The sequence below is a fragment of the Crocodylus siamensis genome, chromosome 1, assembly GCF_052110815.1.
Source record: "Crocodylus siamensis isolate JL-2025a chromosome 1, ASM5211081v1, whole genome shotgun sequence".
NCBI classification, from domain to species: domain Eukaryota; kingdom Metazoa; phylum Chordata; order Crocodylia; family Crocodylidae; genus Crocodylus; species Crocodylus siamensis.
The window spans coordinates 242499348-242512135 of NC_143395.1; the positions used below are offsets into that span (position 1 = coordinate 242499348).

General features: G+C 40.6%; 1 protein-coding gene across 15 annotated transcripts in view; it reads right to left on the reverse strand.

Moving 5' to 3' along the window:
- The window catches only part of ROBO2 (roundabout guidance receptor 2), a 663916-nt gene that overhangs the window by 16181 nt on the left and 634947 nt on the right, over window positions 1-12788 (reverse strand). For 8 of the 15 annotated variants that reach the window (XM_090059886.1, XM_090059876.1, XM_090059819.1 and 5 more), the window contains one exon: window positions 3121-3291. In XM_090059886.1, the coding sequence (XP_089916012.1) occupies window positions 3121-3291 (171 nt within the window). Of the gene's footprint in view, window positions 1-3120; window positions 3292-8073; window positions 8257-12788 lie in introns of all 15 variants that reach the window. The other 7 variants (XM_090059859.1, XM_090059791.1, XM_090059781.1 and 4 more) reach the window with 1 other exon arrangement.

The window sequence follows — 12788 nt, forward strand, 5'->3', positions numbered from 1 at the left end:
ATTATTACTTCACAGGCTACAGAGACTTTCATTTGGAAATCCCAGTGCAGATTGAGAGCTCTCAGTAACCATACACTGGTGAGGAAAAAAGAGACGGGAACAGGAGATCTGTATTTGTCCAGTTACAACTCCTGGTTCTGGAAGGAATTTCCTCGGTGAGTTCCGGCAAGAAATTTAACCTAGCTTTCCTTCTTTATCCATCTCTAAAATAGGAATACTTGTTATATGATGCCCAGCAGGGATGTGGAAACTCACATGTATAAAGCATTTTGATATGATCAGATGATTTTAAGTGAAATGTGGTATTATTTTTCATAAGGCTTCGCACACGTCTGGAAGTATTACATGTAAATGCTTCCATTGCACAGTGTTGACCGCTTGCACCCTAAGCCAGGATGAACTATGTCTGGGTTCAACTGTAAGGATTTATGCTCCCACCAACCAAACATTCTCTGATCAAGCTATCTAATTATTTGATGTCTGGCAAGGTGATACTCCCTCCGTTCCTTATAAAAATTTTGAGAAAGAGGTACTCCCTTCAAAACTCCCCATTTCTGCTTAAGCAACTTGTATGCTCTGCACCAGTAATCACTCCCTGCCTTAGTTATATTTACCAGACACAAACTGCTGTCTCCCTGCACCTATACAAAGACCTTTCTGCATCTGGGGCCATAATAAATCTCTTCCCATATCAGAGAAGGCTGACCTGGACCCCACTCCCCCAACACTTCACAACATAAAAAACTGGTAGCCATAGATGCGTCCTTTAAAACATTATACATATATACACACGCGCGCGCAAAGTAGGAATTCAAGTCATCAAAAAATTAGAGAGACTAGGATTTAAAGTCTCAGTTCCCTATGCCCAGGTCATTATCACTAGACGTTTTGCTATAGCATGTGCTGAGGGAAGCAAAATCATTCCCTAAGATCAATGGCTCCAGAAAAGTTACAAACCAAAAAGGATAGTGATTTCCCTGGAGACGCCCTGATGCATAACTGCATTACCAAGTACTTTGGTTTTTCTATCTAAACATAGATGACTTGTAAGAGTTGATAGCAGGGAGGCACAATTTAAAGGTTCTGGTTAAAATGGGGAGTGGAGGCACGGACCCCCTTTGGATCTCTCTGTCTCTCTCCCTCTCGCAGTGGTACCACATCCCAACAGAAGCAGCAGTCGGGACAGGTTGAGGCACTGAGAGCTGTGCTCTGCTGCTGGTGCATGGGCAGCCTCTGGCCACAAGGGGAGCTGCAACAGGCTCTGCGTGCTGATACTGCGCTCCCTGCTGCCTCTGTCTGTGGGAGGAGCTGGAGCAGCAGCAGCAGCATAGCCACCTTTTGCAGAACCCCTAGACGTGTTCAACAGAGCCCCCCCCAAAATCTGAGGGAGGGTGGGGGGTGTCTCTGTGTGCTCTCCCCCACCCATGCATCCAAATAGGATTTCTCTGTCAAATGTCAGGTACAACATTTATCCTGGATGTCCAGACCTGGCTAGTAGCTGACTGTTTTGGTGTGATGCCAGGCAAGACACCACGAATACTGTCTGATAACAAGATTAACGTAGGGAAAAACTGCAAGGTGATTTATAATTGAAAAGTGGGGGCAATGGCAGCCTTCTTTACTGGTTTTACAGTTGAGGGACTGGGAATTCAGATGCTCCAGGAAAGCATAACCCCTGAGAAGAGACTATGAGTTTTAGTTTGGGATTAGTTGAGCCACCATTAAGAGCGCAGAGTGCTAGTTTGATTACAGGTCAAGTCACTGCAGGTACCACTCTCGCAGGTCCTTGCAGTCTCACAATACCCTGGACAAAAAATGGCCTATGGTAGAATGGTTAGCAGCAAACAGCCTCTTTTGCAGAAGCAAGTTATTCTTTGTTTCTCTTTGATTACTATTCCCTTTCATTTACTATGAAAGCAACCTGTGAGGCATTCCTTACAATCATTGTGAGTATCCCATACACTGTAACCTCAGCACAGGTGAACTGAAGCAAAGATTGGTTAATAACCAGGGATCCTGATTTTCTGTGCTAAAAAAATCCCCAATTTTTGTATTAAAAAAGTAACACAAAAACCACATTTATATATATTCCACTTGGTTCTGTAATATTATATATATATGTTGGCAGAGACAAGTGGGAGAGCCAATCATTTGGGTAATTAAAAAAGAAGGAACAAACACAATAGGAGTTTGCAAGTGAGAAGTGGGAGTTGGAGAGAAATAGATTAGAGCTCCCTCTCTGTGGGGCTGCCAGAGAATTGAAAAGAGAGAAAGTGCTCCTAAGGGGCTGAGGTGGGTAGAAAAATGGGCCGCATGACTAGTCTGCGAGACAGGAATGTTAGGCAACCCTGACATGACTTATTTTGAACATTTCTGTTGACTAGCAAATGGCATGAATGAAGTAGAAAACAGGGTTGCCTTGAATTTTTTCTTGGGAATTTGTTCATCTGAATACAGCTACGACTATTTATCTGAGTTTTATAGCTTGTGTAAAATTACCCAAAAGTTATGCTTCTGATGAAAGATCATGTGAATTTCAGTCATTTCTGATAAGACCTGGATCAAGATTATAGGAAATCCAAGAGATGTTAGTTTAAAAAGACAGGGACCAAAGAAGTTTGTTTTAAATTTTGATCAATGGAGCAACCAAATTTTACATATCTCTTAATTCAACATTGCTCACTTGAGGATTTAGGGACTAAGGGATTTCAGATGCAAAACAAAAAGCCCACTCCAAAATATATTCTCTTAGCCAGGGGTAGCCAAGCTATATCATGCACAGGCATTTTCTGTGTGTGGTACATGGCAGACTGGGGAGGAGATAGTGGCAGACAGGACATGGAGTAGAAAACAGAACAGCAGATTAGAAAAGCAGCACAGACCATGAAGATGAAAGCAAACAGCAAATTATGCAGAGAGCCCACAGCAGGGAGCAGAAAGCAGAGTAGCTGATCAGGCAGGGGAAGAAGATTGTAGGGAAGGTGTAAAGCTAATCTGCAGCATGTCTGATAAAAAGGTTGGCCCCACTGCTTTAAGGAACACTACATTGTTTTTTCAACTCGTGCACTGTACATATTGCAGCATATCAGCACAGACCTGATTTTAACCCACAGAACTTACCGTCTGTCATTCCTTCCCTACGGTGTGGCAATGGGGGTTGGTCCAATCTGCCTCCCTTGTGTTTTTTAGTAGGCCTAGGTCTCTGACTCTGATTCACAGCTGCACTTGTGTTGCTATCAGTAGAAAATGGACTGCTTGGCCGAGGTCTCTGAGAAGAAGGATATGCCTTGCCTAAAAAAAAACATATGGGAAACATTATTGCAGTGAACTGGGCTGTCCTTTTAGATGTCTACCCATTCTCCACTGAATATTTTTTAGTTCTCAGGGGCAACTTGAATGAAAAGCAGGATTCTTGTTAAGGTCCCCAGTGATGACTATTGCTTTTAGGTACACCCTGTACACAAAGTGGAAAACTCAGCATTATGTGGTCTTTTATTGTTTTAATTCAATCTGTTCTATCCATTATAATAAGTGTGTTCTATAATGCCTACATACTTTGTATGCTGAATAGATGTGTTTGAACAACTACCTATTCTTACAGAGGGGAAAACAGTTTTACACCCATGTCAAATTTGTTCTCCATAGACACTCTCTCTGATTACACAAGGATACATACACACAAGGCCAGATTCTCATCTTAAGTTATACCAGTGAACTAAGTCTATGGAGTAATGTCAATGATAATATAATTTATTTTACAAAATACATATTAAAGTAGGCCTGTATAACTAGTGGCCTCCCAAAATTAAAGCACAGGTACATTTCTTTTGCAATAATCTCCCCTTATTTTATTGTATATGATGAAAGTATAGGTGTCTATTGAAACCAATTACGAATGCACTTTGGGTTGATTTAGTATTCAAAACTGACGGCCAAACTGGTTGGTATAATTCCTTTACAATAGATATTTTTTCATCCTTGATGCTATTCTAATGGGGCAGCATTCAGCAGTATTGGAGCAGGATTCACATGAGCACCATTCATCATTTCTTTTTAAATACACATATTTATTGGGTTCAGGTCTTCCAGGTATCTGAATACATGATTTTCTTATTTTTTAATCAGGCTGGAAGAGAATTTTATAATGTATTTTCCCAATACATTTCTTTTTTGTTTAATTTCTTTTACATCTGTCACATTTAAACAGGCTTTATTTTGAACTTGTTTTAATGTTACCCAGTGTTGAAAGTTTTCAGGCAATCAGATACGCTGATCTTGCTGAGCAGATACACTGCTCATTGGAGACCCATTGGTTTTGGACAAAATTTATGTAGGACTTCATGGCAGAGACAAAGTACTGTATGTACTTTGTGTTCCATTTAACCCCATGCTTTTTGGATGTTATTTCTGACCTGTGGTGTAATTTAGAGACGCCTTTGGGTTTCTCCAAACTATGTTGCCTAGTAAAAGTGTTTAAAGGACTAAAATACTGGCAGAAGACAGCCAGAATACAGCAATGCTCTGAATAATCTTCTTCTAATCTCACTTTAATCTACTCCCTGGTTTAGCAAGACTCGGGATCCATATTAATTTAGTTATGTTGTTTTTTATGATATTGGCAATTTCTTTCATGAAAGAACAGTGCAAAATTACAGTCCAAAATATTGCCCACAGTTTCTTAATTTTTAATCATGTATTCATACATGAGAGAATTGCTTTTTTTTTAGTATCTTATTTTCTCTATGGTTTCATACTGTCTCTAGATAGGAATACAATCATAAAAAGACAAGAATAAAATATTAAGGATTTAATTTGAAAATACTGTGGCTGAGATATTCAGAGATGACCCTGAAATTCCACCCTTTACTCACATTGTAAAGAAATATCTTATAAAAGCAAACTCCTACTAACATGTAAGCACAACTGAGTGAGTCTAGGATGAAGTTCCATATTTCACTGAATGTTAGTGATTTCATAAGTTTGACTTTTAATTCATAATGTCAGCTTCTGTGATTGTTTCATGTACCCATGGAAGTAAGAGGCTAATAACAATAGCACTGACATGAATCAGACATAGGGCAGACAGGTGACGGTGCAAGCTTCCCAACACAGCTCTTTCACTGCAAATCTTATCTGACCTGAGCTACCTTTGCTATTCTCATCTGGAGTCTCTCAAGCAAAAAACTGCTCAATTGTGCCAAATTCTTTGTGGTGGATTAAATGTGTTCATATAGAGCAAAGGGCATGTCCACTGAGCTCATCTTCATTTGCAATTGAATTTTCCTGTCATAGTGTGTTATAAAAGAAAAAGAAAAAACAAGTCATTGAACAGTATGGCAAGGAGCATGATGCCCTCTAAAAGTATAAGGCATCATATGATTGGGAACTGATGCTCCAGTGTCTTTCATTCCACATAGTCAGCTACATGCATGCAAAGTGAACGTAAGATGCTATCAACTGAGAAGTTTCCATTCACATCAGGGATAGCATTTTACATTCGCTTTCTCCTTGAGGGAAAATGTCTATGCAGAATAGGCAAAGAATTAGGACCTGGAGACTCTCTCCCTAAACAGTGTCAGAAAGAATGCTGCGTCTTCTCAGCTGGAAAAACACCCTGTTACACTATGAAGGAGTGATTATGGTACAGCAACAAGATAATATTCATTTTAAAGACTGCATCAATATACTGTTTAATAGAACATGCTAGCCTAAGAGGATGTATTGTAGGAGGTATCACATCATCATTAGTCTACAACTAGGGGTCGTGTCCAGGCAAGTGCCACTGTGCAGTATATGGTGCCGCATACTGCACATGGAGCTGTTCTCTGCGCTGCAAGGAAGCAGACCAAGGGTGGGGCTTTGACCCCAAGATATGCAGAAGTAAAAAAAAAACCTGCACAAAAAAAAGTGGAGTGGCACAACTGGGGGCAGCACATGCCACTCAATACTGGAGCCTGGCCAGGCAAAGCCACACCTTGGCCAGACTCCTAGTGGCAGGATCACCACTGGTGCACCCCCAGGATGCCTCCAGGATCCCAGATAAGGCTGCTGGGGCCAGCCCAGTGATGACTCCAGGCCTCCCTTACCGCACCTGGGGTAACCTGCCACATGCCAGAGAGCATGTGGTACGGGTGTTCCCCAGGGACAAATAGCGACACAAGGTGCGTCACTGCTGGCTATCCCCGGAGAACCAAATTGGACACAACCTGGGAGTATTTCTTTTTCCTGTCAACTCAGACTCTTACGAAAAGAATAATAAATTATTGCCAGGGCAGTTATATGATGACAATGGGATATACTGACATATACTGAAAGTAATGCTTATCACAAGGATAATATGCCATTTTTAAAGTGCATACAATCACTTGTCTTGCAGCATAACACTTACTCAAAACCTATTTGGGTGTTTTTCAAGCTAAGATGATACAACACTTGACAAAAGATACATCTTCCTTGCACAGATATACTGTGAAATATGACACATGTTAAAGTGTGTGCATGTGTGACAGGGGCAGAGCTTGCTTCTCTTAACAGGCCTAATCCAAAGGTCATTGAAGTCAATGGAAATCTTGGCAACAGCTTCACTAGGCTTGATTCAACCCGAGTAAGAGCACACAAATATTGGAAAGGGTTTAAAAGGTTGTTTTTCTTATACATGACATTCTGCAGAGTTTTCTGAGGCAAAATAATCAGTTTTATTTGGCCAAGCGCTGCCTGCTTGGTGTAGCTGCATGTCTGCACATTAGCTTTTTTTTCCCAAAGCAAAACAACAATCAATGTTTCCCCAATAGAACAAAGAAATATGAGGAGTCGTCTTTTTCAAATAGTGAAATAACTCTTTTTAAAGAATGAGGAACTTAACTAAAAAGCCTGGGTAAAATTCTGGCCTCATGCAAGTCAGTGGCAAAACTCCCATTGGTGTAAACAAAGCTGGGATTTCATCATATGTCTTTGCAGGTGGCTTGGGCGGGTGCCACAACCCCTCTAGCTTTTAGTCAGGAAGCCATGAAGTCACTAAAGTTATTTTGCATATACACAAATTTTGCTAGCAGCCCCTGTGTTTCTGGGCAATTTTCCTAACTGCAAGTCATTTACTGACATGCATGATTTATATGAGAAGAATACTAAAAGTTCCAACATTATGGGACCACTGCAACACCTGTGTGGAGGAATGTGTAATGAATACCTAACAAAAAGAACAAATATCTGTAATTCTCATAGTTCTAATAGTCTGTTTTTGGATTTAAATAAATAGCAATGCTTATTTCGCTGTTTTGTTCAAATGTGAATCAATTCTCTCTTTATCCAAAACACTTTTTTTAACTTAAATTTTACTTTGTGCTCTTAGAAACAAACATGTGAAAAATGACACATAGGCTTGTAAATTATAAATTTATTCCTATTTACCACTTTATTGTAGAAGCATAATGTGGGTTGTTTAAAAAGCAAGAGTCATTTTGGACTGTTACATTTAACTTGTAGGTGCAGTTGATACATTTTCAATTAATATTCAGCAATCCAAATGTAATTAGGTATTGAATTAAGTGCCTGCAGAGGCACCTGATTAAGAGGGCTGTTAAATAGTTGCACTGTTAATGATAAACTTACACCACCTCACCCCACATTTAGAGTCTTCCCAGAAAATGCTTTTGCAAGTGAGAGGTGATAGAGAAGCAGTAATGGAGACAGCAGTGCTTTTCATCACTAGAAATATTATTGATTGTGAGAGATTTTGCAAAAACTAAATCATCAGAAATTGCATGGCAAAATTAGTAGTCTCTTCATTGCAATATAAAAGGGAACACATGTCAGTAAATCTATAGTGGAGGCAGAGTAAAGAGAAATAGCAGACTAAAGGTTGTAATTAAAAGCTTGTGCTATTCATTGCTCTGGATTGCCAAAATTAACACACAGTGTAAAGCTTTGATTAAACTATGCAGATAAAAAATCCATCCACCTTTTTCCATGCATGTTAGATAAATGTTGAGTGAGACAGGTTCACTGAAAAGTAGAAGTGGAAGAAAGGAAGAGAAGCCCTTCATGCAGAAAGCATCAACTTTTGAGTCTACAAACCTGTTCTTGTTAGGCTGGTTCCATCCAGCCTAAAACCAGCTTTATCTGCTGCTGCAACCAGTGCTTGTGCAAAACTGCCGCTGGTAAAGATGGAGTCATCTGAGGAGCTACCTACACTAGATCTATGACTAGAAAAGTTACGGTCCTCATCAGACGCAGAACCCCATCCATTTACCATTGAACCTAAAAACAAATGTAGGGGCTAGTGAGTTGTAGACATTTCATATTTTAGCTGTTCATTTATAGCTCTAAGGCCCATCAAGTCTCTCCTGTCTACTCAGAAAACATCTTTTAGGCCTAGCTGGAATCTCATTCATTGTTTGTTAGTTGTTTGGACCACATAAACAAAACAGCACATACCTTTAAACATGTGAGAACTTTGTAATAGCCTCTATTGGAAGTTTATAGATTTATTCTGGATTTAAGGCAGCATAAAATTGATCTAGTTTTGATTCCACATGTTGTAAAGTAAGATATATGTGGGTATATATGTGTATTGATTGTTATATTGGACCTTAATTAAGTAAAGCATAAATGTGCTTATGTCTCACTGAATGTGCATAAAGTGAGAACACACATGCTTAAAAACTGACCTGAATAGGGATGGACTTATACACGGTTAGTTCTTCTTTCTGAATTGAAGCTTTTAAAGTAATAATGAAGTCTCTGTGTCAAAACTGTATCTGATTCCTTTTTTTCCCCTTCATGTCCTTGTGACAAGGTATTTAGCAAGTTTTCATAGCTTTGCTGGAATCTGACAGGCCATGCCATGAACACTTTGGCTATAGCATCAAACTTACAACCTCTGAAATGCTAACTATACACCCTAGTGCCCATGCCTCCCATGCCACCCCAGCTCCCACTTGCTACACTTAAATTCATTGTAATTCACTGAACAAATTAAAGAGTTTCTTTCTTAAAAGGTTAGAAATAGATCTGCAGGAAAAGAGAAAATACATTTTGAATTTAATAGAGTCACTCACTGATTCAAATGCTGGCTTCACGGTCTGGTTATGCATTATCAGTATTGTACAGGGGAAAATGTCTTCAGAGGCAGGTACCAAGTGAAAAATAACATGTCAAGTCTTTTCAGAGATACAGTAAAGAGTTAACTATTTACTAATGATTGGAGAATGCATCCTCTGTCTTGTTAGTCTGTCTCTAAGTTTAATATATGAAGTATGGCTTTTGACGTACAATGTACTGTATGCTATATCTTACATTTTCAAATGTTCTTTTTGTTTTTCAAAGGTGCTGAACACCTATTGCGCATACGGACCTCAACTGAAGTTGTGAGCATTCGATACTTTTAAAAAATGGTGGCATACATCACCAGGGTGGATCCAGAGGGGGTGCAGTGGCACAGCTATGCTATTACCCCCATTCAGATTAGATCCAGCCCAGGAGCCTCTGGGGGACTTTTTTAAAATCCCCAGCACATGTAAGAATTCACCTCCTGCCCTCCATACTCAGAAGCACATCTCATTCCCCCCAACTGCCACCTCTTTCCCCATGTTTTGGGGTGGAGAAAAGTTTCAAAGCAGCTCTAGGGTTGGGCTTAGCTAGGAACCATGACAGCAGGAGAGATGATGGGTAGGGGGCTCCCCCTTCTCATGTCTGCTCCCAGGCAGAGGGAGGGTGAAAACCCCTGCCACTCCCTGCCCATCTCAGTTGGTACAGCTGTCAGTATTCCTAGCTCTTACGCAGCCCAGCTGCTTTCGCCCTGGGACAGTGAGGAAAGCAGTAGCAGCAGATGAGGAGGGGAGGGAAGGAGAAAAGAAAGTAGATGTGCTTCTGAGTATGGAGGGGAAGGAGGGGATTCTTATATCCTTTGGGGACTTTTAAAAAGTCCCCAGAGGCCACCATAGCAGCCATACTGCTATGGAAGGTATGTCCATACTTGTGGGATGGGGGAGGAGGCTGGGAGAAGGGGTGCATCCCACTCTGGCCAAATCCTGGACCCCCCCACCCTGTACAGCAGTACATATGTTGGTAAATAAACATGTGCATCAGCACAAAAGCTGATTTTCCAAGATATGCTTGTCTACATTTGGAGAGAGAAATCATGATTTTGGATTTACTCAACAGTTAGTGAAGATGAATTAGAAATGTGATTAAATATAGACATGTGTATGTACAAACTGAGCAGCATAAACTGTTAAGACTTGTCTTGCAAACTCTTTTCCATTATGTATACAAGGTGTCATTTATTAAAGACTGACATCTAAAAGAAAGTAAACTTTAGATTAGGGATTTTTTATGACACCCAAATTGATAGGATACATGTGGGTGGTATTGTAGGCTATTAGAAGGTATCCTGCCAAAGCAAATGAACAAGTATAATGACTAAATACCAATTCAGTTAATAAGAAACCCTGCACCACAAGAAAGAGGGAGAAGAAAAGATTTCTGGGCCACTAACTTTTTGAAAAAAATGGGCTATTTTGTAGTGGTGCAGTAACCAAAGTCTTCTATTGTCAGCAAAGTGGCAGGCTGTAATAACACAGGTTCATGCACTCCTAAAATACAAGAAAAGCAAGTGAAGGGGTCTGTGGAGGTCTGACAGACAGAAAGCGTGTTAAATGCAACAGAGAGTGACAGAGTTTATTTCTGCTTGCCAGAAGAACACACAAAATTGTTATTTTTCCAATAGACTCTCTCTGACTCTGCCTGATGTAAAGAAGCCAAGGTAAGAACAAAGAACGGCTAAACAGAACCTCTTTTGAAAGGACAATTTCTGAACTAACAATCAAGGAGTCACAGAACATCATACAGAAATGAAAGCAAAAAGGCTTAGCAATCTGTATAATGAAACATGAAGAGATACTATATATAAAAATATATTAAGACAAAAGGAAAAAAATGCTATAGTTGAAGAAACTAAAATGAATACCTGAGACCCATATTCAGTAATTGCTAACTGAGACCTATATTCAATAAGATCTTTAAAAACATGCCTGACTTTAAAAGGCATGAGGAGAGCTCTATTAATATTATGGGAAGTTAGCCAAATTGTAAATGTGTGGGCACAGGCTTACGTTAAGCCAGGGGCAGGAATTACATTTGTAATACTGACACACTTGCAGCCCTAGAAAAAGTGAACGCGCAGACGTTTGAGCTGTTTGTAGTGCTACAAAAATAGTGAAAGAGCTACAAAACAGCAGCACTTTGAAAGAGAAATGTAATGGTTTTGTAGCGCTACATGTAATATCTTTACAGTTACATGTAGTGCTACAGGGGTTTGTAGGCCCCCCAGCATCTCACTCTCCACTTTCCCTTCCCTCCTCCAAGGGCAGGGTGGGGAAAAGGGAGAGAGAACAGCTGGCTCCTTGATAACCCTTCCAATGCGAGCTGTCAGTGAGCCCTGCTGGGACCCTGCTACTGCTGCTTAAAGAGTCCCAGAGAGAGGTGGATGCTGATCTGCAGAGCTGGGCAGAGCAGACTGTCATAGCCACTATGGCCATCAGAGTTGCCCCCTGGGAAATACCATCACCACTTGAAGAATCCTGGCTTTTGCAGGTCATTTTAAAGTGGTGGCAGCAGTTCCCACTGCCCTAACATCTGTGCAGTTGCCGAGCACAAAAGCAGGGGAGGCAAGGAGAGCAGTTCTCTTCATCCCTACCATCCCACAGGCAGTAGGGGGCTTTAACATCCTGAATGGCAGGAAAGGGGGTAGGTTGTCAGTGATCAGGCTCCCCTAGGGATGGGGGACTCAAGAAGCAGGTCCCTACTGTCCCCTGGCTGGGAAGCTCACCTCTAAGGCCACCATGTAGCTTTCTAGTCAGGGGACTGGCATGTCTGTACACTTTATAAGGCTACACAGTGTTGACGCACTTGTAGCACCACAAATGAATGCCTGCCCAGCCTCAGTAAACTGGCCTTAAGATTTTAAGAATGTATGATATAATAAGAATAAAAGTGTGGTTGGGAAAATTAAAATACATTTACTATTTGTTTATATTATTGAATTTACCTGCTTACCAGTCATTTAGTCATTATATATTACACAATATAGAATTCATAAATACACATATAGGCAGCAAACATACCCACACAGTGGGTGTTTTATTGTAATTGTAATTGTTAATAGGCTATTACAATCAGAGCATCATAGAAAATTAGGATTGGAAGGAATGTCAGGTGGTCATCAACCCCATGCTCAGGGCAGGATCATCTCCAACTAGGTCATTCCAACCAGGGCTTTGTCAAGCTGGGCCTTAAAAACCTCCAAGGATGGAGAATCTACCACCTCTCTCAGTAACCTGTCCCAGTGCTCCACCACCCTTTGAGTGAGAAAGATTTTCCTACTATCCAACTTAAACTTCCCTTGCTGCAACTTGATACCGTTGCTCCTTGTTCTGTCATCTGCCACCAGTGACAACAGTCCAGCTCCATGATCTTTGGAACTACCCTTAAGATAGTTAAAGGCTGCTATGAAACCCCATCTCAGTTTCCTCTTCTGCAAACTAAATAAACCCAGTTCCCTCAGCCTCTAAGTCATGTGCCCCAGCCCCTAAATCATTTTCATTGCCCTCTGCTGGACTCTCCAACTTTTCCACATCCTTTCTATTCTCTGCTATATTGTTATTAACCTGGCTATTCATCAAAGACAGGCTCTTTAAGTGCTAGAGAGCCCTGGGCCCCAAAGTCTTGCACATAAGTACAGAACAAGAAATAGCACAGTCTGATTCTATATATTCTCTATATATACCATC